At 39.0% G+C, this 27,431-nt stretch overlaps 1 protein-coding gene across 29 annotated transcripts in view; it reads right to left on the reverse strand.

The window, feature by feature from the left end:
* The window catches only part of SOX6 (SRY-box transcription factor 6), a 600,111-nt gene that overhangs the window by 31,501 nt on the left and 541,179 nt on the right, over window positions 1-27,431 (reverse strand). For all 29 annotated transcript variants that reach the window (XM_074336057.2, XM_088791655.1, XM_074336055.2 and 26 more), the window contains one exon: window positions 13,926-14,034. In XM_074336057.2, the coding sequence (XP_074192158.1) occupies window positions 13,926-14,034 (109 nt within the window). The remainder of the gene's footprint in view (window positions 1-13,925; window positions 14,035-27,431) is intronic.

The raw sequence follows: 27,431 nt of genomic DNA on the forward strand, positions 1-27,431 counted from the left end.
TACACATAAAGAAAAAATTCCATTGGGTACTTTGGAAGCAGACATGTCACTATTCAGAGTACCAGAGGAATTCTTTAAAGAACAATGTACTTTTTTGATGGGACTAGCCCAAAGTTCGGTTTCCAGATCAGGAACACTAGAGATGCTAAGTAATTTTGTGTGTTACATGCCACTGAGTCAGCTCCAACCCCTGGCAACCCTATGAATGAATGACGTCCATGATGTCCCGTCCTCAACAGCCCTGATCAGACTCCTGCCTATGGCTTCTTTTATGGAGTCAATCCCTCTCATATTAGGTCTTCCTCTTCTGCTGCTGCCTTCTGTTTTTCCCAGCCATACTGTCTTTTCCAAAGAACCGTGCCTTCTCATGATGTATCCAAAGGAGGACGGCTTCAGTTTCGTCATTTTTTTACATACAAGAATATTTACAAAGTCCTTTTAGTAAATACATTATCTTAATCCTCTTCACAATCCTTTGAAGTGAATAGGAGAGTAGATACATTTGTCCCACTTTATAGATGAGGAAACCAAGGCTCAGAGAGTTATGTTACCTTCTTCTGAAATAACCAGCTGCTAACATACTGCTCCTGAGAGGCAGAGCTGGATCTAGAATGGAGGTCTCCCTTTCAGTCGGGTGCATGTCCCCTACACCAAAGCTACCCCTGGCGCTACTCAGTGATCTGAAATACGTCTGAATTTCAAAGCCCTCCGTGTCTTGGTGGGAACATTACTTTCCCCCTGTAAAGATGCCATTTCCCTGCACAGCTAAGCACATTAGAGGAGCCCCTTACCAGTTATGAAGCTCATGCCACTGTCTAACTGTCTCTGAAATACTGCCCCACCAAAGACGCAAGAACATGCAAAGAAAGCACAAAAGATGGAAATCACAGCAGGGATTAAAACGATGCTAAAATAATGCATTCCTTGGTTGCAGGATTATGAGCAAGTGTTATTGTGGATAAGACTTCCATTTTTCCCTATTGGAAACTCCATTCTCTTAAAAGATCAACAAGAAGAACCAAAAGGGAATTCCCTAAGGTCAGCTCTAAGGAAACATAAACCTCTAATTCAATAACTCTGCTACTGCTCTGAAAAAAGGCTTTATTATTGCAACATCCATATGGAGCCAATTGGACATTAATGACTAATCAATCCCTCCCCTTTCTATTCTACTTAAAGTGTCACAAACCATGTTTAGATTAGCCCATTTCCTGCTTAGGATTGCTCAAGATGTCTTTTGTTCTTTCAGGACCAGCCTGATGGAGGCAGCTTAAACAAACACACGTCCAGAGTGGCGCAGGAGTTATAAAGTGCCATATGTGAATGAACAAAGGGGCTATACTAAAGCCTTTTGTGGTATTTGTTAATGTTTTTCATCTGAGCTTAAAAAGGCTTAATGACTTTGTGGTGAGCTGATGCATGTGGCTCGTGGCTTTGCAAAATGAAGGAAATTCTAACCAGTGATACACCAGTCTGTGTTTTTAAGTCTCTTGCTTTCAGTTTTGGTGCCTTTGTTTACTTTTTTTTTTTTTTAATTCTCAAGTTATATTTGCTCTACACAGATAGCTAAACAGAGCCCTTTATCTTGTTTCAACTATAGGTTCCAAGAGCAATTGGGATAAGTTATACGATTCTCTGTTTTAATGACCTGAACGTAGCAGAGAACATCAAATATTCCACTTATTATCTATGTGCTATTTGTATGCACAGGAAGAAGGCTTACAAGCTGTCAAATCAGGCAAAAAGACATCATTTAAGTTTGAACCAGAAACTACTGTGGGTGAATTAAGACAATAGTAGGTCTGGTCTCCTAAGTTTTTAGGAGAGCCAGGCTCAGATTCAAGTCGATTCCCTTGGAGAACACAGAGGCTGGTGAAAAGCTGGCAGACTAAATAATTCATGTTGCTCGGGAGCTCCTGGCTTAATCCAACTCAATATACTACCGTAGCCTCTACATGAAATTAAGAAGCGCAAACCAAGATGAAGCAAATCTCAGAGTTCATTAACAAAGATACCACAAATCCATCCTCTCTCATTTCCATCCTTATCACTCGATTGCTTTGGCCTGTCTCTGCTGGACTATTACAAACACTAGCCTTCTAGCTGATATCCTTACTTCCAGTTTTGCATCCCCTGACCCCACTTAAATATCTCTTCCTAATTTCAGCCCGAGGGATCCATCACAAATGCAATTGTGATCAAACCACTCCTATATTTAAGTCTTCAATGGCTCCCTAATGCCCCAAAGATAAAGTCCAAAAGTCTGAGCACGGTATACGAAGCCTTCCAGGACCTGTTCTCTATCTGTGTCTTCAGTTCCATCTCTGGTGACTCTACTTGCAATTTTTTTTTTTTTTTTTTTTGCTTTATATTACTGAACTACTTCTAGTTCTCTATACATTGTGTTGTTTTATACTGGAAATTTGTGCTTCCTCTTTTTTGGGAATTTCCTGTCCACCTTGCAATCATTTCATTCATAGACTCATGACAGGAATCCCTTCTCCTGGCACTCTTACCTAGTTTGTCAGGTTGGGCTAAGTATTTTATGCTCCTACCGCACCCTGTGCCTACCTATGCCTAACTATTTAGTACATTTCATCCAAATCACCAGCTGAATGTGCCCACCTTCTTCACGAGACTGTGCACCCCAAAAGGGCAGGGATTGCATTGTTTCTGATTCAAAACTGTTTCCCCTTGGTCTGGTGCAAAAACTGGCATAAGGTTAAGTACTCAAACGTCACAGCAGAGAGCAGCGGACATCTTCGACAGTGAAAATTTTAGAGTAAGATTCAGATGTCTACATGTTTCATTAGAACTTGGGAATTTCTGAAATCTGATTTTGTATAAACCCCACTTTATTTCTTATATTCCTTTAAGTACTTTGCCTTACTCGAGCTCTCTGTAAGATAAGAATGGCTTTGATGGGAAATTGTACCCACAGTTGTTTGGAATTCAGAGATCGTTGGTTCTAATCTTACTTCTTTTATTGACTTGCTACACTGCACAATTCTGAAATCCCAGACTCTCTACTTCTGGGGAAATCTTGAAAATATAGTAAGGCAAGTCTAGGGTTTTTTGGAAATGTTAAATCTCAAAGTTGTTTGAATGCTGTATTGTTTATGGGAATATGTACAACGGAAGCATGTATTCAAACAGGCAAGTGATGGGACCTTCTCTAGATAGCAGTCATTATGAAACAGGTAAAATATGCTCATAGAATTAGAGAATTTTAATATGAGAGGGATATTAAAGATCATCTAATACACATTCCTGAAACTGAAGTTTAGAGAGGTTAAATTGCCCAAGTCTCACAGTTAGTAAACATCAAAATCACAATAAACTCAAATGTAACTATCCCCAAAGTGTCACACTTGCCATCAAAATGAGTATCTAAAATGATCAGCTGAACTGTTTCAAAGGCATCCAGATTTCGCTTTCTTAAGGAAATTATTTTAATATTTCTTCATTTTGTTTATTTTGTTCCAGGGAATCTGCCTTTTACTAGAATGAGGGATGCAGATCATGGATGCAGTAGAAACATTTTTTTTTTTAGTAAGGGATATGGAAATAGATAGTATTAGAAGGAGATGACTCAAGGACTTGGGGCAATCAACTCAATTGTATGGTCCACCAATACTTTTTTAACCTTAGAATCTCGTGAAAGTATTTGAAAGGTACCTAATATTTGTATGATTTGAAAAACTTTTTTAAATTTGTTTTCACCATTTTCTATACTTCTTATTAATTTTTCTACTTTTTAATGAAAACCAACAGGAAAAGCTACCTCAGCAAAGGCAACCAACTCCATCAGCTCATCCTGGAGAAAAATGGGAGTCAGTGTGGCTCAGATGCTATATAGTTCGATCTGGGTTTGAACTGTAGATTTGATCTTTCCTAACTGAGTAACCTTGGGTAAATTATCCCTTCTCTAAACCATAGTTTTGTCTCCTTATAAAAGAGTCAATAATTTCTACTTGGCAGGATACTTGTGAGGATTAAATGGGAATGTAAGTATCCTACCACAGTGATTGGAATCCACTCACTGAACAGTAATTGCCCTTAGAAATAGTAACAATAATAATGTCAAGAGAAGTAGTAGAATGTCTGTTCCAGTACCAAGAACATGGCGGCTGGCTAACTCATATTTGCTCCCTTTCTAGTCTTCCCCATGCCCGGGTGATGTTTCCTGTATTCCTGTTCTTCACGGTAGTTATAAAATGAACCCACAAGTTAGCTGGGGCGTACAATTTAGTACTTAATGGAGCGTCTTTTCTGCCCCAAAGCTAAAAAGATGTTTCAAAAGGGTCTCTACAATATAGAACTAAAATGCATTGAATATGCGTAAGACCCAACCAAGAAAGACCATCTCACATCTCCCCACTTCCCACATGTGGGAATTGTAACCAGATTGTGTCCCAGAAGGAAAAGAAAAGTGAACTTGTGAATTTATGGATCAGCTTTTTATAAAGGATTTGTTGGAATAGCAAATAATTAGGATTATTGACTCTGAGACTGTCACAAATGGAGGGCAAAGATGTTTCAGGGACATTTGACAGTTTTTTCTTTCTCCTCCACTAACAGTTCTGCAACTCTGCAGCATGGAGTAGCTATTGTCCTTTTTCATTTGGTCCTTATGTAAGACTGACTTTCCCAGTGAAAAGTCAGCTTTTATTGAAGTAGCTTGAAGTGATTTCTCTGCCATGAAAAAAAAAAAAAAAAAAAAAAAAATATATACAAGTAAGCTGCAATTTGTATTTTTACTATAAAATTTAAATGGTCGAATATATTGCTTATGAAATTCTTCTGTCTGAGGCTGAGATTTGAGATATTAAGTTTTAGTTCAGAGTTACAGCCCACTCCTAAATGCAACAGTCTACAGTATAAGGCAAATGCCACTAGATTCTTATACAATCTCTTCCACCTGGTACCCTGACCTAACTTAGGGCCTCGTGCCTCAGGATAAGTATCCATGGGACAAAAACAATAGAAAAAAATCACTCTCCACTAGTGAGAGGCAAAAGTACAATAAAACTGAGCTGTAAGATATCCATCAGTCACAGCAGACAAAGGGAAGTCATACTCAAATGAGTGATACACCCAGAAGAAAAGAGGTATTTTGAATTATGGAAACCCTCCTAACACCTACTCAGCTCTCTTGTGACGTAATATAAAAAAACACCCATTGAATATTCCCTTTGAAAGTATATTAAAGGGAACAGAGGAATAAAGACTAGCAGATCTCTAAGACCGACCTATCTGCTGCTTTTCCATTATTGGTAACCTCTATCATCTAAGTCAATCTTGAACAATTAAAGGTTAATACCTGTTGATTTGGTGGCAAAGTCCAAATTCCTCAGCCTGACATTCAAGGCCTTCCACAAGATGGAACCCAGCTATTTCTATACCATATTCAGTTCAACAGATATTTACTGAGGACAAGTACGTGCAAGGCTTTGTAATGGGCTCAGTGGAGAACACAAAGACGAGAAAGGTTACCCTTCCCTTCTGGAACTTCCTTATGAATGCTAGTATGCTTTACCGTTTCTGTGTCTGCTGGGATCATTCCCTCAGCTACAAGTTCTTCCCCTTCTCTTTGCTCATCCAAACCTAGGCTTATTTCCTGATGCATTTCTAGCAGGCCTTCTAGAATCACTGCTATCCACAAAGCACTGTAGCTTCCTCTTCTAAACCACTTTCCGTCTGTTTCTCCAGTGATGTGCTTGAACACATAATACCTTAGGTTGCTTTGCTTTCTGGATGTTCTAACAGGATAATCCCAAATACAATACATTACTTACTCCTGGAGAACGTACTGTAATCCATCTTCTCAAAAAAATCCTTCCCTCCATGCCCATAACAGTGCTGTGCACGTTTCAGACAATCAGTGAATTGTAACAAGAACATGTGGGTGAAGCTGCAGACGAAGGGATGCGAGTAGGGGCAGATCCTGGCTGAAAAAACCTGGGTATCAGCACTGGCAATTCAGTCTACAGAGAATCACCTCTAATGGGTATGAAACGGCAGATAGTGGGTGCAAGCAAACAGTGATAGACAAACAGAGCAAAATGACACAATGACTCTATTAATAAAAGAAGGAGATATTCAATGATAAGAATATCTTAAAGAAAAAAGAAAGTAATAGAAAATGGGGGACAGCTGGATGGTTATCAACTCTTTGGAATAACTTAGAAGCACAGTTATCAGAACTTGAAAAGAAGGGAAAAAAACGTTGGTCTCAAATCCAATCCTGACCTTAAGCAGAGAGAATTTAAAGAGTACTCCCAATTGGGCTGAACTCTATAGCTTGCAGATGAGACATCAACTGGCTTTTGCTGCCAAGAGGAGGATCTGTGTCAGGGAACTAGACAAGGTCCATGCCTCAAAAACTATACAGTCAGTCCAAACATGGAGCTGGACCTCTACCAGCTGGGCTTTACTCTAATGTGTTGGTATACGGGAAGCAGACATCCATACTGCTAAGGAAGCATGGACTGATTTTGCAGTCCCATTGGGAGCAAACGTTGGCTGCTGTTGTCTTGTGTCTAGTTTTCATGGTAGAGTGTGTTAACCTTTTTGTCAACCAGTTGCTGTAGCAAGATGGGGAAGTATTTCTACGTGATTCATTAATGGCATAGACAAGCATTTCCTCTCCAGGGTAGAGGATTTTAAGTTAGAAAATTTTGTGTGTGTGTGTGTGTGTGTGTGTGTGTGTGTGTGTGGTGTGGTGTGGTGTGGTTGCATACACTATCAGGGACACCTCTTTGCAGAAGGCAGCTCAGTGGGAAACCAGCTAATGGGCAGGGCTAGGTTCTTTACTAAAGGGAGTCTGGATCTTTGCTTGGGTTTTCTAGCTTAAGCAGGTTGAGTTCCCTTTATAGAGTATTAGGGGATGGAGTTATACAAGAATCTTGACATTTCACTTTCTTGCCCCATCAGGGCTATCCATCACTTGGAGAGTTCAATGGAAATTGTTTTCTACCAACATTAAAAGTTATTTGGGAGCTTTTAAGACACAGCAAATATATTTCTTTAAGGGAAGTTTATTTGCTTGTTTAAGAGAGCTGCACTTTATATATAGTGCTGATATAAACTGGTGCACAGGATCCTCTAAAACTGTTTATATCCACAGTAAAATACATTTTTGTGATATTCATACAACAGAGTTAGTCCGAAGCCGAGGCCTTTGCGAATTCTGCTTCTCTCCCAGCCCGTGTGGCTGTTACTCAGGCTTCACCATGTCTGGGGCCTCCCCGGGTACCCAGCCTGCTTGTTCCAGGGCCTACTTTGCCTATTCACTTCTCGGATACATCTGGAAACACTGTTTTGGGGCCACTGTGGAAGGCCAGACCCATGAGCCCACAGCACAGCTCTGGTTAGTGATCCCTTCTGAGTCACCTGAGTCTTTTCTTCTAATATGTACAATCCCCCGATCTTTTGTTCCTAGTATATACTCTAGTACTTGGACTGCTTGTTGGGCAAAGATGTCTCATCCTTGGTATATTTCTATTTATTTTCCTTTATTTAAAAGATGGTGCTATTGATACTTGTTACATTCTAGTTGACTTAAAGGTGAATGATTTTAATTATATAGCAGTAAAATAAGAGAGTTTAAGAAAACACTGGCAACTAAAACCCACCAACTTTCTCACCTACAGATGAGAAAATTCAGGGAAAGGAAGTGACCTGCTTAAGGTGAAACAACTAGAATTTAAGTCACTTAGTCCTTGAACAAATATCTGAAGGGGTTTTGTGCAAAAATGGTAAGTTCTATTATGTTGAAATCCAGAAGTCAGACTAGAATCAGTGAGTAATAGTTATAAGGAAGCAGAGACAAATTTGGGCTAGAAATAACAAATGCTGATTAGACCTGGAATGAGTTTCTCAAGAAGTGGTAAGTTTTCTGTCTTTAGACTATTAGAGGCATTTGAACAGAAGTGAGATGACCACTTGTCAGGGATATAAGAATGGATTTCTAGGCTGGAATTACAAATTTGATGATGTCTCTCCCTTATTCCAGTTCTGAGAACCTAAGTATTGCTATGTGAAGCATTGCATCCTGATGGGCTTGAGCTAATAATGACATTTATATTCCAAAGTATAAGTAGTCGTAGCATTTAAGTCCCACCCCAGATTATACTACAGCTTGCCTCTGCTGCCTTGAATGAGCCGTGTAGCTAGTAAAACCTCCTTTTCTACCAGGAGTAAGGATCCAGGGAAGGGAAGGGAAATGAGAAAATCTTCAAAGCTTTTCCGGAGTATGGATCAAAGGAGAATCAGGATTTCTAAGAGAAGACATGCATATAACTAGTGCATTTTTAAGAAAAAAAAGGAAAAGTTGTAGTCTCTATTATTTGTCTATAAACATAGAGCTTAAGTTGACAATATAAAGCTATCCTGAGATATGAAACTTAGAAGTAATGAGAAGTTCACAAAAAATCTGAAGCTTTCTGAAGAGCTAAGGCCATCTCGACTAGGATCCAATGCACAAATTCAGTGCAAATCTATAAAGCCCTTCTAAGTGAATCTGAGAACAACAGCTCTAAAATGGGGCTATTCTTGGTGCACATTTCCACTCAAATCAATGCAAGTTTTTAATACAAGGAGGACATCATTATAGTTCCAATGCAGGGTCCAAAAGTCTGGCCAATGAGAATCCCTTTGAGAGCCCATCCCTTTCAGAAATCATATTCCATTATTCTCTGCATCAAAATGAGGTATAGCCTCCCTCTGAGGCTGGGCCACAACAATTGAATTTGAGAATTAAAGCAGGTGTTAAGAGAATGTTTTCTTACCCAAACTATTCTGCAAAACAAAACAAAACAAAACAAAGAAGAAGAAGAAAAGAAAAAGAAAAGTATCCATTTAGAGACCCTGGGTACGACAGAGAAAAGAAACGGGATGGAAAAAATACAAAAAAGAAGGCAAGCCAAAACTATTGTTGTTGGGAGAAGAGGAAAAGAGAGAGAAAGAGGAGGTGGTCCCATCTGTGAAAGGTATTTGGGAAACGCTACTGCAGTGATCTTCTCATCAACAAAAACAAAAGATCAAGTGCCTTGAAAACTTGATTTAGCAAGTGGCACAAATATACACTTGAAGGTATTGATCTCGTCTTTTATTTCTCTGAAAAAAGACCCAAACTAAATAGAAGCTGTTATGGAAAGATCACTTCCACTATAAGAAATACACTCTGTATTTTATGAAGATCCTAATAACAATCTTGGATTTGGAATGGACCTTAGAGATAATGGAATTCAACATACCGTGTTACCCCGAAAATAAGACCTAGCCAGACAATCAGCACTAATGAGTCTTTTGGAGCAAAAATTAATATAAGACCCAGTCTTATTTTACTATAATATAAGACTGGGTCTTATATAAGACTGGGTAGAATATAATATAATATAATACTGGGTTTTATATTAATTTTTGCTCCAAAAGACGCATTAGAGCTGATTGTCCGGCTAGGTCTTATTTTTGGGGAAACACGGTACCTCTTTTAAGAGATTAAAAAAAAAACTTAAACCCAGAGGAATGAGTCACTTGTTTGCCATCATTCAGCACAGAGCTTGAATCCAAATCTCCCAGGTATCAGACCAGAGCCCTTTCTACTGTGCTTCGTAACCTTGAAATTAGGAGAGTTGGGATAAGAATTACATTTTAGTGAAAGGAGAATACAGAGAGGGGAAATACCATATGAAAAATCCATAAAAAGTTAAACAGCTGTATGTCACTCTTAATACATGGTGACAGACTCAACTAATCGGGTCTTCTCTTCGTCACATGCCCTATAGAGGAGCTAGCAAATTTTGTGTGCTCAATACATAGAGAGCCTTAAACTGCTTCAAAGAATAACAGGACCTTAAACGTGTTTCCTAAGTCCCCAGCACCAACGAATTTGTCGTTTTATAAATATCATGGTGAACAAGAAATGCTGTCTTGTCATATTCAAGTCAAATAACAGCTGGACTTTAAAAATAAAATTTTGAAGGCATTTGCCTTTTATATTTTTAATTTCTGTTTTCCTGGCTTATGGTTTTGTCATTTGATTTTGATGAGTGGTTAATACACATGCACAGCTGCCTGTTTTGGTGACCTTTCCCTTACCGCCTCCACCGCTCACAGCTCTGAAGCAGGTCTACAAGCCGCTGACTAAGTGATATTGGCGTTTTCATGACCAGCAGACATTTTCCAGGGAAGCCCACCTGGAACAAGGCCTGATCTCCTAGGCGGACTTACTGTAGTCACCTCAGAAGCCCCACGGGAGGATGGGGTCGAAGTGGAGGGAGGGCATAGCCCCCTATAAATGACGTTCTGCATTATGCACACTAGCCAAGACACGGAAACAATGTCAGTGTACATCGACAGATGAACCGATAAAGAAAACGTGATATATATATACACACAATGGAATGTTATTCATCCATAAAAAAGGAAATCCTGCCATTTGCAACAATGTAGATGGACCTTGAAGGCATTATGCGAAGTGAAGTAAGTCAGACCGAGAAAGACAAACACTGTGTGATCTCCTGGTAGAATCTAAACGGTCCCAACTCATAGAAACGGAGGGTAGAATGGTGGTCGCCAGGGACTAGGGAGTGGGGAAAGTGGAGAGATGTTGGTCAGAGGGTACAAACGTCCAGTGAGAAGGCGAATGACCTCTGGGGGTCTAAGGTTCGGACTGGCGACTATAGTTAACAATCCTGTATTACGTATATGAAAGTTGCTAAGAGAGGAGATCTTACATTTTCTCACCCCAAAAGAAGGCAATTACGTGAGGCGAGAGATGTGTTGACTCACGTTACTATGGTAATCACTTTCCAGGATACATGTACACCACATCCTCGTAGTTCACACCTTACATTTACACCGTGTTATATATCAATTATATCTCAATATAGCTGGAAAAAATAATTAGGTTTTGCTCTTCCAAGGCCAGAGGAAACATGAAGATGATCCTGTACGGACTGAAAAGGGATGACCTCCAGGGCTGGAGCCACAGAACTCACCCGCCATTTGAGATTATTTGAGTAACTTTTACTCTAAATCTCTGTGGGGCACAAAGAAGCATTGATCATTTTAGCACTTCTCTCAATGATAATTCTGTCTGTCTGTCTGTCTGTCTGTATGCATTTTTTTTTTTTTTTAATCTTCTGTCTTTCTTCACTAGACTTTAATCTCCAAGAGGTCAGGAACATATCTGTTCTGCTTCCCCTCGGTTTATCCAGTGTCTAGTTCAGGGACTGGCACACAGTAGGCACTCAAGAAATGTTTGTTTGCTTGCTTTTTAAGAGTACACACTAACAGAAGGAGTTTATAAATCTTTTTAGTTATTCTTTCACTTCAGTCCCTTCGTAGGCTTCCTGTTAAGGGAAAGGAGCAAAGAGGAGAAAGTATTATGTGTACCTGTTACCTACTCTGACTTTCATATGAAGTGTAACTCCAGCAGGCTTTGCAATCAGCGCACACTTGAACAGGTGCCAGGAAATACCCCGCAGTCAGCAGAAGGCTGCTGCTCATCCCTGCGGTCTTCACCAAGGCACTGCACTTCTGTCGGTATTAGAGCACGTAACCTGACTCCATTCATGAACTCACAGTCCCCCAAAAGCACATGAGGTGTCAATGGCAACCCTGGGCAAGCTTCTGAAGGGAGGTTTTCACACGCTCCTTAAGCTCCTGGGCCACTACAGCCCTTCTACTGTTACACTCAGCAGGCATTGCTGCTCCGTGTGACCGAGTAACAGGAGAGCTGGGGTACGGCATGACTTGCTATATTTAAGGGAGAGGAAATGGGCCATTCTGAGGAAGGTCACAAGATGTTTGTCTGTTCAGAGAAATGAAGGCCCCACGTATTTATCTGTATATACAGCGCGTGCAGTCGATAGCACAGTATTTAAGAGCCCGGGTCCTGGAGCCAGGCTGCCTGGGATCAACTCTCAGTGCCGCCCTTACTAGCTAGGTGACCTGTGGCAAGTTAATTACTCTCAGAGTTAATGTTCTCATCTGTAAAACGGGGAAAAAAAAAAAAGAACAATACCTTCTTTACAGAGTTGTATGAGGTTTAAGTAAGAAAAATGTGTATAAAAAGCTTAGCGTGTTCTCTGGCATATAAGTGCTTGATAAATGTTTGTCCAACCCCCCACCCCCCCAACGCCCACCAAAAAAAGTAACCAGGAAGTTGGTTTGAATCCAGATAGTTTAGTATTGAATGGAATTTCCAAAGATATTGGAATGTGTTTCTCTAGAGTTAAGTTTTTCATTTTTTCTTTTCATAATGGTTAATAACTCTGACCATGATTTTTAACTTACCAAGAACATGATATCAACTAGATTATGAGCATTACTGAGAGGTAACTTACTGTATTTGTACCCATTGTATAGTTAGGAAACCAAATGAAGAGGGATAAAGATAAAGATAAACTATGTTACAATAAGGGTAAGCTGATAGAACTCGGTTAATTCCTAGTCTATTGAAAAATGAAAAGACTGAATACTCCAAAGGGATGAAAAATGACTGTTGCGTATGGTCAAAGATTTCGGTACTCTGCGATACAAGCTTCTAACCAAACTGAGATGGGCCGGAACTGAACAGTGGCGCCTGAGCCAAGCAATCTCAGTGCTCACCAGAGAAAAACTGCAAGTCTAAGTGCCTATAAAAACGTGAATGTCAGTGTACTCTTGGTACACAGTTTTCACGGAAGACCGTGAGTATATTTTGGTTTTGAGTACTTTTTATCCCTCCCTTCCTCTGCCTCTTCTTCCTCTTCCTCGTCCCTTCCACCCCCACGCCAACCCACCACGCACACATACACACATACCAGAGTTTAACACGTTTTCCCAGGACTACCATTAAACATTAGTCTCTCCTACTGGTATGAAAAAATCTGCTTTCTGGAAACTCTCTGAAGTGCTTCCTAATGTCTGATACTACCCATCGCTTAATGCTCGTGCCAGGGATTTCTGAAATGCCTGGGATGGACCCAAGCTATCACTAGAAGCCATGCCTAGTTCAGATGCTGCATGAAATGTCTTCATGTGTTTTCAAGGGATTAGGGTCCCGGGAGAAATCCTGCCAGTAAAAGGGATAATAGTTAAGATTCTTCCCCTCGAGCTAAAGGACTTTAGCTGGGACCCAAGATAGGTGAAGTATTATGTTACTCTGTAGAGAACAAATTAATCTTCCCTGACTGGTGGGAGGGATTCTGCCAAAGGAACAGCTAACGGGAAAACCAGTCCCTGCTCTGTGATGACACAGTAAATAACCAGGCAACAGTACTACTGAAGTGCTGACCTAACTCATAAATTGTGCCCAGCCTCTGGGGAGCTGTTTCTGCTGATCTGCTGCTTGTGCATTTAAAACAAACAAACAAAAAGGGAAGAGGATTGGACAGGCATTGATAGCGCTGTGAAAGCTGGCCTTTCCATCCAGACTTTCAAAAGACGCTGGAAATGGTTAGCACCCAGACACAGGCTGGGCCTTGCCCAAGCCATTATTCATTTTACGCGAGATCTGCTCAAACTATTATTTAGTTCCCCAAATGGCTTGACTGCACCAGGAAATCACTTGATTTAAAGTTTTTAAAAAAATCCTCTTTTGTATGTTTGTCTTTTAAACCAGAATGCCGTGAACTGGGAGAAACAGGATTCTGTTGTTCCCTGGAACTCCCAGTTCAGAGAATTATTTTATTCTAAAAATTTGAAATGGCACCTTGACGTACTGGACTGTGATATGTTCAGTGATATAGGATCTAGCTGCACCTCAAAGCCCTCAACGCTGATATATAATGAAGACTAACGTTTCCTCTGCTGTGCCAAGGAAATTGAGCTGGGACTCCCAAGAAAGACCATCAAGATCCGACATCTAAACTCAGACAACACCTTCAGAAACACCCACAGGGGCAGAAAAGAGCTACGGGAGAGACACTCACCCTCTGCATCTTCTGGCCGAGTGAGATCGATGACACCTGGGCCCAGCTTTCCATCTTCACTTGACTTTCCTGTTAACTGGGGCCCCAGATTCTCAAAGCGCGTTCTTTCCTGGAGGAGAGAATAATCAGAGGCTTTATTACTAGCTTCCAAAGCAGCCACTCACTTTTTCCTCCTAGTCACTGTTTTGCTGAATGGGCAACGCTTGGATTTACAAATATCATTTTGGTTCAACTTGGACTCAGAAAATCTTTTAGGAAGATTCCACGGATGCCTGACGGTGGTCTGACAGTGCTGACAGGTTCTAAACCACAGCACCCGTCAGGAAAGGAACCCTGTGACAGGAAACCTGCCAGCACTGTACTGCACATCTTCTCGTTGTTGGATTTGCTCCAGACACCTAAAGGAATGCAATTGAGAGGTTTGAGCCTAACGTGGAGACCTTAAAGAGCAATTCTGTTAAAATATACAAACTGCTCTTTAACGGGAGAGGCGTTTTCCCATTTAGAGCTCATCGTTTGCACCGGTATTCCTGGGAAAATACCAATTGGGATTTTATGCAAGAGGATTTCAAAAACAAGTATGTCAAAGCAGGTAGACTAGATGGTGACACTGACACTATTATCTTGCCTAGGAGTTTCAGCTGTAACGTCCTGGGATGCAAAAAGGATGACATTACTCCTAGTCAGCCATTGAGTCAAGGAAGTTAAAGACTCCTGCTGCTCTAGGAAGGAAACCCAACAGTGCTTTACTTGTTAACCGGTTCTTCTGGAAGCACGAGTCTGAAATATCACAAGGCACTCTCCCTCTGCAGCTCCCTGGATCAGTAGCCGAGGGCTCACTGACCATCATTACTGTGTTCTCGTCTGCGGGAGACACAGCGCGTGTCCCTTTCTCGCCTCCCTGCCCCTCTCCACATGCAAACGTGGCTTTGTACTGTGCTTATGAATGAAGGAAACCTTGTTGCTCATTACTATGAAACAATATTAAATGCCATGTCAGCTTGAATTTACAGACATGGAGTAGCAGCTTCCAGCTCCGGGAATGGTTTCGGCGTGTTCTCCTTAATGCATTATGCAGGAGGAGAGTGCTCATTGCTGCTCAGTCTATTGTTCAGTGACCTAGTTCTGCACCGAGCAGGTTCAGACCTCGACGGAAACACTCTGAGTGTTCTCTTCTGTAAGATGTTTAGAAACTTGGAAATATTCTTAAAGAGCAAACATACAATTACTTGATAGAGGCTGCGTCTCATTTGTGCAGTCTCACTACATTTGTGCTTTCTACTAGGATTCTTTTTGAATATCATTATATTTCTATAATTAATTCCCATCAGTCAAATTGTGCAGGAAGTCTTCCAGTTTCCCTTCATCATGGAACATGTTGCAATCTGCGTGGGAAGACAACACAGCATAAACCTTGCTTTAATCTAGCACCATTTCTATGAAAGATTTGCAACAAGATTATAATCATGAATTTCCCCAACAGGGGAATACTAACTAGTTACAAGAGTAGTATGTGGGGAAACCTCTGAAATACAACACTTATAAAAAACAGAATGAAAATAAAAAGCAAATTAGGTATGGTTCCCCGCTATCTTCTTATGTGAAAACACTGCTGCACAAGAACAAATTAACCCAGACGCAGGCCACAACAGAAAGCAACCACAAGCCACGTGGGAGTTTCACATATTGTCCGCGGGAGGACAGCTGCTTTTATTCAGCCAATTTCTATTTTTGAGTAGCATTTTTGGTTGTCATGATGTAAAGAGAAAGAATTAAAGTGAAGATGAGTAGTACCAGGGAAAGCAAAACAGTCGACCTTTGTTTTATCACATTGTTTCACGTTTCAAGTATTTGCATGTGAATGCTTTCCCGATGTTAAATGCAAAAGAAGTTTTGATGTGACACCTGTGATCTTCTTGGAAGAACAACCTTTAACGGTATTTTCATGGGGGGAGAAACAACTTTCTCTGAAAATCAACAGACCGTGCTACCTATCAATATGCATATTTCAAGTATCTTTCTAGTCATTCATTCTCTTTGATTTTACCGGAAAATATTCTCAGTAAAAAATGAAAAGAAAGATAATAAAGTTCCTGAAAGAATATCAATATTTTGACAAGGAAGGAGAAGAGGGAAAATTACATGCCATGGTTTGTAAAATCCTAAGACAACAAAGCTTACATGATGATAATATCTTTTCTTTTATAAAAAATGAAGTGCACTCACCATTCGGTAGTATCAGCTTGTTTTTAATCATAACAAAAAACATTCAGAACATTCAACAACACGTTCACAGTGTCTTTGAAGTCATACATTTTTCTGACTTCATTGAAAAAAAAAAGTCTTCTGCAGAGATACTTTCCTTATAAAATATCAATATTTTGACAAGAGTAGAAATCAAGGAAGAATATCCCATGAAACACTTGTTAAGTAGGCAGAAAATAAATCAATGATAAAAATTGTTTGGGGTAGTGGGCTGCATTTTATATTTGGTAATATTAAGCACTTGTGTTTGAGATTAAAGAAGGACCCTGCAAAGCCATGCCCTTTCATATAAATTTCTACCTAGTGTCCCAGAAGATTTCTTTCTTTTCTTCAAAGTATAGCTCAGAATATTTATTCGCCAGCCACATAACCATAAGATAAGAGGGCTTGATGTCTACAAGTTAGCTGTGGGCAGCTGAGCTAAGCAGAGATTTTACTAGTGAGGTTTAACATGAGCCTCGTAAATACAGGATGTGGACATGGACACAGAGAGAAATTCAAAGATACTTTCGTTCCAAGAGGCTTCAACTTCTAGCCATTAAGTGCCAATGGGTATGCCCCTACATGGAACAAACAGCGACTGGCTGGCAAGTTCTTAACTCCAAATTCTTCCACGCACTTGAACTAGCTTTCACAATGCACATACCTCCCAAGTAAGATATTTTGGAGATACAAGCAAAATACCTCAATGCTAAGTTAAAATCTCAACCCCCCAGGAAAATCCCCCAATCTTCCTGTTGACAGTGAAATGTGCATTTTCGATGCAGTGAAGTGATCGGACACTTACTTACGCATTGTCAGTCATAAACATGCAGGCAACATAAAAGTTATTGAAAAAAATGAAAGTCAGCTCTGCTGTGTTGTAGGACTGTTGGCTCTCTAAGTGCTTTGAAATGATGATGCATGAGGTAGATGTTGCATATTAAATAAAGATATTTAAATGATAAAGCCCCCTTTAGTGAGAGCTGATGAATGTTAAATGTTACCAGCCACAAGACGGTGGCATCCATCATCTTCACATATTATCAGAGTCAATGACGGGGCAGCCTCACTGATGACAGATAGACTGCTGAATTATTATCCCTTATTTCCAGAGTCACTGAACAAACCATTCAACTCCTCAGGCGTTATTTTTAACTTTGCATTAAATGAGCAACTTTCCCTCCCTGCCGTAACAAGATTGATCAATTTTGTCTTTGCATTGGTGGAGAGAGAGAATGAATTTGGGGTAACTGAAAGTACAGAGGTTTGTTTCCAGCTTGGGGGGGAAATATCAACTTCCTCTTGTGGGCAACAAATGTAAAATTGTGATATGGGAAAAGAACAGCAATGAAACAGTAAGCACACAATAATGGCTTTTCTTTGCACTTAGATAAAAGCTGAATTTTTGATGTGCACAGTATATTTTAATAAAATTTTATATACTATGTTTTATACACTTATTGGCTATTCCATAATAATGTGTGTGCTAACAGTAAAATTGCTCTTAAATTTATGTGTGTTATTTATACGTTCCCACGTAACAATGCTTTTTGTTGTAAAAAATATTCTGTTTATTAATGTAACTTTACAACCACTGCATCTGAGATCCGTGGTAAATTAATGACATTTTTATTATTTTATAGTGTCATTAAATTTTTACTGATCACTCCATCAAACAGAGGCAGTAAAGGCCATAATGTAAACTGGGACACTTAGATCAGGCAGCAGGAAGACATTCCATATAGGCTGAAGAAAACTGCTAGCAATAAATGATATTTATACCATCTTTAAGCATGTTAGAATACTTGGATAAGTTTGGCAAAACTGTTTCAGTAGTAGAGTGGATTGTGTACTTAAATAACAGTTTGCTTGCCAGCGAGACAAGCCTTTTTCAAACCATATGTGAGATGACTGATTGTAGCCATCTCCTGAGAAATAACATGTGAAATGTAATGATACACTGGACTCCCTCCCTTCTGGATTACCAAGACTGACCAGCCTGTACTGTACCTCAAATAATTTCAACACAGTCCCCTTTTCTACAAACGGAAGTGGAAAATGGTGCATGCTGCCAGAGGCATGTTGTTTGTTGCTTTACAAATAAATCTGTTTCATATGACAGGTAGACATGGCTGGACAATGATGTCATGTATTTTATTCCAATGTTCTAAATAAGATGTACATTACCAACCTTTATTCAAAGCTCATTTCTAAAGAATGTCCAAATGTGGGGTCATTCATAACCGGCACAGAACATACACCTAAGGGTCCATTACCTACACTGCTGTTAAATTGGGTAAAAATAATTATCTCGTGCTACTTTCACATGTAAAATACATTTTAATTAGTATACTCTACACTGGCCCTCAAATATTCTGTTTATAGAATGTGTGTGTTATACAAATATTGTGTATTTTTTACAAATATACACATTTATATATTATATTTCTGTAGAGTATATAGAAGATAGTAAATAGTAAATGTTATGCTCATGTAATCACAAATTTAGAACCATCTATCTCCTATATGGAGGTTTTGGTATGAACCTTTTTTAAGTAAATAAGAATTTTGCTGTTATATCCTAAAATACATACTTAAATATTAAAGACTTAAAAAAAATCTTACAAATTTGTAATAATAAGGAATTTTACAGGGAAAGCGAATACTGCAGCGCCACTGGTCATGTTTTTGTGTATTCCTGAAGCTAAGTTTTCTAAGAGAAATAACAAACACATACATTATGAATAAAAATTCTCTGAGGCCACCATAATATTCTGAGATATTAGCTATCCTTAAAGTTTCAGCTTTGTCTGTGTTGTTAAGTCCCACCCAAAAGAAGTCCTGTCATTTCAGCCAAGCTCCAAGCTTTGGTGGCTCTCCAACCCGGGGAAATTCTTTCCTATACGGAAAGCAAAGACTTCTCTGCAGAAGCAGCCTTCCCCTGAGTATTATTTGTCTCCTTGCTTTCCCTGCCCGTCTGTGCCCAGTTAACCACCCAGGCTTGCTGATTCTTCTGTCACAGAGCCCCTGGCATGGGTCCTTCTCCTCTGTGGCCTCCCATCATCACTAGCTATCCCGGCACACACCCTCACGCCTGTGCTTCTAGATCAGTGCCCGGCCTCCTTCCTGGTCTGCCTGACCCCTGACATGGACGATTACCCAGTCAGTATCACCTGCTTCCTCTGCCGCGTGGCCGCTGGGGTAATGCTTCCTTCCCTCTTCTTCTTTACCAAGTTTATTGATATTGGAAAACTCAAATTGCCCATGAACTCTATAAATTCTCTGATGTACCCCCTCTCTGATATATAAAAATTCTTAGTCTTCCCTATATAATTAGCCCCTCGTTATATATATACTATGCTCAAGAATTGGGCTTTGGTTCACGTGTACCTCCAAATCTCTTCCAACAATAGCAAAAGATTTTTCAAGCCAGGGATTGTGTCTTATCCTTTCTCTCTATGTCTTACAAAGCATTTAGCGTCAGTGTCCCCAAATACTTTTTTAAAAGGCCACAGAACTGATTAACTCATATAAATCAAAAATACCCTGTACAAGTGAGTGTCCAAAAGAGGTAAGAACTACCGACTTCCTAGTATTTCAAGTCTGTGGAAGAGATGTTTAGGCTCAAGCCTCCACACTGCATTGGTGATACCTCTTTGGGCAATAATAATAATCAAAACAATGAAATCCAAAAAATATCTTAAATATTCTGTAAAAGATGGAAATAAGCAATTTTAGAAAAACACAATAGATGAATGCAATTTGATTATAGAACTTAATATGAAAAAATAGGTTTTTGAGTCGGACTTGGGATTTCTGGGATTTCTGCAGCTTAGCACTTGTGTCTTTTGCAAAGTCTTGGCAAAAGAGGACACATGCTACCCGCCACAAATGTTTGGCCAGAAAAAACGGTACATGTTGTAAAATAAAAAGATTTGCTTTTTGTTTCATTTTGTTTTAAATTAGGACACTGCTAAGTATAACGTTGACAGAATCTGTATCTTCCCTCTGAAAAACTTTGTCTAATTCCCTGCTCTGGACATATCTTGCCATGATGTGACTGTCCAGAAGTACTACTTAAGCACACATGTGGTTTTCTTTTTATTGATTTAGCAAGCTCTATCACTTCATTAGCCTTTATTTTATATCCTTTATTATACACTTAGTAATGTAATGAAGGATCAAAAGTGTTTTACATTAGAAAGCAACTGCACATGCTTTTTTAAAAGGCGATTCTTTTCTTGGAAGTTTATTTGGAGGTACTAGGTTTTACTCTCATAGTGATATTTTGATGGTCCCAGAGTCGATAATCATGATAATAAAACTCTGGCTGAGAGAAATGATATTCATTATTGAACCTCATTGTTAAATAATATTTTGCCAGCTAAAACTATTAATTTGACTAATTTTTAATAGACCCTTAACATCAAAATTGTGCAGGACTCATGAATTAGTTAAAGCCTAAATTTTCCAACTGTGTTTGCCTCCATAGCACAAATACATGGTGTGAAGTGGAAGCCGTAAAAGCATCACCTACTGATCATATACTATATGCAAGGCTCTTTCCAATTAGCATTTCCTTTAACCCTCACACCAACACGACAAGGAAAATATTGCTATTACTATCAATTTTACAAGAGAAGAATGTGAGGCTCAAAGATTTTTTAAAAATATTTTATTTAAGTCACTAAACCAAAATTTAGACAGGTATTTGTGCTGAGGCGAATTTAGAATTATAACTCTACAACTTAATTACCAGATGATCTCTCTGAGCCTGTTTCCTCATTTGTAAAATCGAATATAAAATGATGATTAAATAGTGATGATTAAATAATAGATTATATGTGTGAGTGCTTTGTAAAAATAAAGTAACTGACACAAAATATCCACTTCTGTTAAAGATATTATGTAGTGTTTGCTAAATGTTTCCAAGCTAAACACTAACGAACATAGTGTCTCGATCACTATGGTCAATATCCATTCTCCTGTATCACAGTGCAACTATATAACCAAAGATGTTTTCCTTTTGTCTTGGCTGCTAAGCATCTCAAAACTAAATTTAAATCTCAATGTTAGTAACCAGGTAGTACCTGGATCTCATTATTCTCCACACATAAGCCCTCAAATGCTCCCGTAATCAGCATGAGAATCAAACCTATACCTTGTATAACCTCTTATGATCTAGCTCCTGTTCTCATCAGCTTTACGTCCTATTCCTTCCGGTTTATATTCTCTGTTCCCATATGACGGAACTTCTTGGAGTTTCCTGAACACACTGTGATATTTCACGCCATTGTGTATTTGCATATCCCATTCTCTCTTTCTAGAATGTCTTTAACAGATACATAATTAGTCCTTTCCAGGCCTAATTCAAGCATTTCGTCTGGACAAAATCCTTTGTTGATTGCCCTCTACCAGCACCGGGCAGGAATGATCACCCTGTTGTGTTCCATCATGTGTTTTCTATAAACACCATGCTTACAGAAAACTGTTTTACCATTATTGGTGTAGGCCTGCTTATGTCTCCTCAACTTCCTCCTTGAGGTGTAGTGACCAGGTCTTATTATCTTTATACGACGGTGCCTATCTTCTGTGCCTCTCGTGAAACTGGCACATGCTCGGTACTTTGATTGCTAAATCTGATAAAAGTTATTTCCCTCTCTTCTTGCATTTTAATTTTACCTTTAAAATAAATTGATTTCCAGATCCTGTTTGAAAACAGTGACAAAAAGATGATAAAAAGGTAGATAAATACAAAGGAAGTTGTGGAAGTCAGTTGAACAATAGAATGATCTCCCAGTCAGGGTTCTCCTGGTACTGAGAATATGGGGAGTGTGCTTAGCTTCTATTATTTGAAAGGGTTCTGGCAAGAATTTTCCCTAAAATCTCAATCACCACTACCACCTCCAACATTTTTCTTACACACTCTTATATTCCTTAGCAACCCAACATTAGCAACTCATTCTTTGAATTAATTAACAGTACCAATATTTTGTGAAAGAACAACAGAATAAACTGTTAAACAAAATCCAATTAATTTCAGTTTAATTCCTCTAAAGAAAGTACATCTCAAGGGAAGATAATGTAGATGAAATCACATGAAAACAGACACAAAGGATTTGGTCAAGGGGGCTCTTTAGGTACTGTAATCTCAAACAACATAATTTCACAAGAGTTTGGGAGTATCAAAGCTAAGCAAAGATGGCAGTTAATTGGGCCGAACTGTGTCTTCCTAAAATTCATAAGTTGACGCCCTAACCCCTGATAACTCAGAATATGACTCTGGAGTTAGGGCCTTTAAATGGGTGATTAAATTAAAAGGAGGCCACAAGAGTGGGCCCTAATCCTATCTGACTGGTGTCCTTAGAAGGGGAGGTGATTAGGACACATAGAGAGACATCAGGGATGTGTGCGCACAGAGGAAAGGCCACGTGAGGGCCCCGCCAGAAGGCGGCCGTCTGCAAAGCAGACAGAGAGGCCTCCAAAGAAACTAACCCTGCTGGCACCATGAACTTGGACTTCTATCCCTCAGAATTGTGAGAAAAAAATCTCAAAAGATTGTTTAAACCTCCCAGTCTGTGGTATTTTGCTAGGGCAGCTGTAGCAAACTAATACAATGGCACCTTCTGCCTCTTATGTCATAAAGGGCTCTTGTCAGTGGCCAAACAATACGAAGTAATAAGGCAACAAATTTTAGACCTGAAGTCCTACTAGCCTCAGATACAATCCTCTAGAAGCTTTTGCCATTAGGATCTAGAAGTGGTTCTCTCTGTTGACAGCTGTTTGTGTCTGTCTCTGTCTGTCTGTCTGTCTGTCTGTCTGTCTATCTATCTATCTATCTATCTATCTGTCTGTCTGTCTGTCTGTCATCTATCTGTCTGTCTGTCTGTCTGTCTGTCATCTATCTATCTGTCTGTCTGTCTGTCTGTCATCTATCTAGGATTCTTCAAAAGAGAAAGTCTCCCTTAAAGGAAAGGAAGACTTTTAAGGGCTTGGCAAAAAAGTTTTTAAAATTTCAAAAGATTCATATTTGAGGCAAGTCATAGAATCAGTGAAGGCTGACAGAAGCTGTTCAGATCACCTCTCAGGATGCTGGCATATGCCACAGGACCACGAGCTCCTGGGAGAGGGGACGTGTCTCCTGACCCTCTATCTCCAGTGAGGGGAGCCTGCAGCAAATGTCTGCTGAAATGAACCAATGTCTGCAGAGCTTCTTGTGCGTATGTTTTATGGAGCTTACAAAAACATTCTCAAATGATGTATAACAAGTTTCCCTGAGGATTTGAAGACTCACCAAACGAAGCAAATTCTCTCTCCACACCCCTCGCAAGGACAGCACCCTGCATAGCTCCTGTAACATACACTTAGATTCTTGTCACTGATCATCAGATGATAAATGACAAAGTAGCATTGACTCGGAAGATATGAGACCCTTTTGGTCTTGGGAGTCACAGAGTTAAATTAGTTTCATCAGGATTATAGTGGTTACTGCGCCCTTTCACCAAATGCTTTCTGTCTCATTCATATGGTTTTAATATGGTTTTAACCAATTGCAAGGTTATTTATAAGTTTGCAACTCCCAAGTAGAGTTATAAAGTGTTCAGATTTAAGCAAATCCAGTTGTGTGGCAGCCCAACTTCTACTTATATGTGGTTTCCAGCTTTTTATTTGTGTGTAGTGGCATGATGCATATTTGTTCCTCAATATTCTCCGATTAACTGTTTGTTTTAATAACAAGTTCACAAAAATTTCATTGTAAAATTATATGAACTCCTATTAAAATTGAACGTGTGATTTAAAAACCGGTAAATTTTATCTCTACTTAAACCACCAGCAAGACTTTATTATTCTAACATTTATCATATGAACAAAGAGTGTCACAATAAAATGAATGACCAGCTAAGCAAACGTCTTTGTCCAAAAAATTGTCTTGGGAATTCTATTTGTTCAAAATCTAGGTACTTGATTTCAGATACCTATTTAATTTACAGTATGTACTTTTTAATATTGTTTGTAGAAACACAGGTACAGTTCGTTCAAATTAAAGACACCAAAACTATATAAACCAAGAATGAATATTTTCTTCAGAAAAATACCTTCTCTTTCAATTTTAGTTGGCAAACTGATAAATTTGAAATACACACACACACACACACACACACACACACACACAGGAAAAAATATAAGTATTGCCACCAGGCATTTGTTTTAATTTTTGAGATATAGAAATATATCACATCTGCTATGAGATTTTGCTATAATTTAAAGAAATATGTGTGTGACAAAAACAACACGCATCTTAAAAAGAAAAATAGGCATGAGAAAGCTTTGGTGGTAGAAGGAATTGTAAAGGCCTCTTCATCCCGAGAGCACGGCGGTTAGGACACTCCCCCAAAGTCCCACAGCTGACCAGTAACAGACTCAGCACATGTCTCCTAACCTCCAGACTCTGTTTCCTGCGCCTTTCACTGAACCGCTCTGCATCACATGTACCTTTTATCAACTATGCTAATCCCTGATTACTTCATCTGTAAAACATGGGAGCTGAACTAACTTATCTCTACAGTTTCTTCCAGGTCTAAAATCTTATGATTCTATGACACTCAATTGTTTTGCTCCTAAGACCCACACTGCAGCGCATACTAGTAAACAATACTTTGCCATGTCATAAAAAAATTTCATTGATCAATTATTCACATTGTCAAGGAACTGGTCAACGATAATCCATTTATCAAACAAGCTTACCAAACCATGGTCACACTGAGACAAAAAGCATTTGCTACTTTTGAATTCCATCTCCACCATAGGTCAAAGTGATAGAAGGGAAGGGATACAAAGGCAGGGGGAGGCAAAAAGGAAAGAGGCAAGTAACATCAGAGGGGAAACACTGAACTCTCATATGGCATAAACACGCTTCTATGTCCCTAGTTTGGTATTCATTGTGGTGGCACTAGCACAGAAGACATAGACATCCCTTTTTGTCTGAAAGCAAAGTGACGCAAATGTTAAGATTGCTGGTACAAGAGAGGCCTCTCTTCAGACAATAATCTATCTCCTTCATGTCAAGATTTTGCATATTCTACTGTTACACTCCTCTAGGAAACAGGAAGAACTATTAAGGTCAAGTGAACTCACAAATGAGTTTTTAAATAAAAATAACCCAAGACTGTGTCTGATCATTGGCGGAAGAAGCTTTCTTTACGATTAAGTAAAATTAAATTTTAATTCCATGAAAATTAAAAAAATATTTCAAAATTGAAATTTTAAAAATGAGTTTTAAAAAAGAAGAAAATATTTAGGGCCTGATTCAAAATAGTACTCCAACCTGGCAACATTATAAAGGACAAAAGATAGTGTCCAACTGTGGTGATATGTGTTAATTGTATGGTTTTTCCAAAGATGTGGGAGAACTGATATCAATTACAGTATAATTACCATTACTTCCAACAGAGTTAACATGTAGTTACTACAAAATAACATACAATTAACTGGTGTCACATTGCACACTAGACTAAATAAGATACAAATTAAAAATTCCCAAATGTAGCCATAATATTCTTCTATCTCTTAAAAAAATAAAACAACTTTTCTCTGATAATGTCATGGCATTTTTCAGGAATTAGTGTAATTATTTCAAAGAGGAAGAAACATATAGGTTAGAAAGAATCAGTTTTACCTATACAATGAAAAACTGCACAGGAAGAGAGAGATGTCTACAGCAACAAAAATTTAAATTTAATAACCTAAAGCTGTAGTAAATAAAATTAGAGTTTTCCTCATGTGTCTTTCAGTTCCTGAAAATTAGGCAGCTATATTTTAAAACGACGTGCAAGAATTGTCTTTGTTTTTTTACTGGTACCTAATTATTTTTTAAAATGTCTTTTATCAAAAACTGAACACGAGCCTGCTTTAGTGATGCTATAGAGGGATGCAGAAACGAGTGGGGCTCAGTCTAAGAAGACAGCTTACACAGAATTTCTAGTTATTTGCTATGTGAAGTGGTAAATCATGCCTCAATATGAGCAATTTCCTTATCGGGAGGTGAACTATAGGGACAAAGGATGCTATAGTGCAGTTTGAAGAAGTAAAATTCTTCCCTGGAATGTCTCAAGTCAGCAACAATAACACAGGATGCCTCCACATGCTGCAGCGGAGAGGGGCACGTGTGGGAACACGTACACGCCAAATGCTCATCTAGGTTTAATTAGAAGAGAACTGCAAATGGCAGGGTGCAATGCTGTGAAGTTGATGAGAGGACAAAGGGAAAGTAGCTGTATTTAAAATACAGCTACAGTGTATCTGCTATATCCGTTTCCAACATCTGGGCCTCCAATTATTTATTGAACTCATGTGTAAGAGTTATTTGGGAATACAGCAAACTGTTACAGAACAGGAACATGCAAAGTGTTTTGTAAAATACTTGCAGGATTGAACTCATGCTCAAATCTGGAACAAATGGGTGAAAACTGCTACGAGATTATTATCTTTCAGTAAATGTGTGAAAACCACGAAGAGGTTAATACGCTAAGAATAAATTGTGTAAACAGCATACTATTAATATAGCAGACAATATTTTATTAGAAACTTATGTTTTGCATATTTTTGAAGATTTACTTAATTTCCTGTTCTGACTTTTTTTGGTATCTAAATGCTTACTTGAGATTAAATGAGGCTAGACACATTTTTAAAAGGCTGCATATCTTCTTTGAAGATTACATAAACATATGCACAGATCCACAAAGCTTTCAGGGCAGTTTGTTCTGTCTGTAGTCAATATTTTCCCTTTTTCTCTGAATGTGGCGCTCAGGAATAGATGCATTATTCTTGCACCTAGTTTCATGTTCTACTCTATTAAATTCATGACCCTTTTGTTAGGGAACGAGGGAAACCAAACTGGTTAGGAAGGATGACAACGGAACAATGATGGGTGCATCATTATGCCATGTTATTTCCTCTGTTCCCACATCACTGCTGCATTCCTCTGATTATTGCAGTCTCAAAAAATGTGCTGATCACTGTGTGTGTCAGGCGATACTGCCAACCCCGAGAAGCTAATATCCCAGATAGAGTACATTATGCATGTGATGTAAATGAGGTAGGTGCTTGCCACGTATCGGTGTATCGGCTGTTTGTCAACAGAGAGCTGGCAAACAGGGCAGATGGGTGTAAGTACTTTTATTCCCTTCCACTGAGTCCACGAACAGAAAACAATTTCCCAGCTGACCTTAACTAGCACAAACTTGAAATATTTCCATTTAA

The sequence above is a fragment of the Rhinolophus sinicus genome, chromosome 14, assembly GCF_057876585.1.
Source record: "Rhinolophus sinicus isolate RSI-liver-muscle chromosome 14, RSI-T2T, whole genome shotgun sequence".
In the NCBI taxonomy this organism is placed as follows: Eukaryota; Metazoa; Chordata; class Mammalia; order Chiroptera; family Rhinolophidae; genus Rhinolophus; species Rhinolophus sinicus.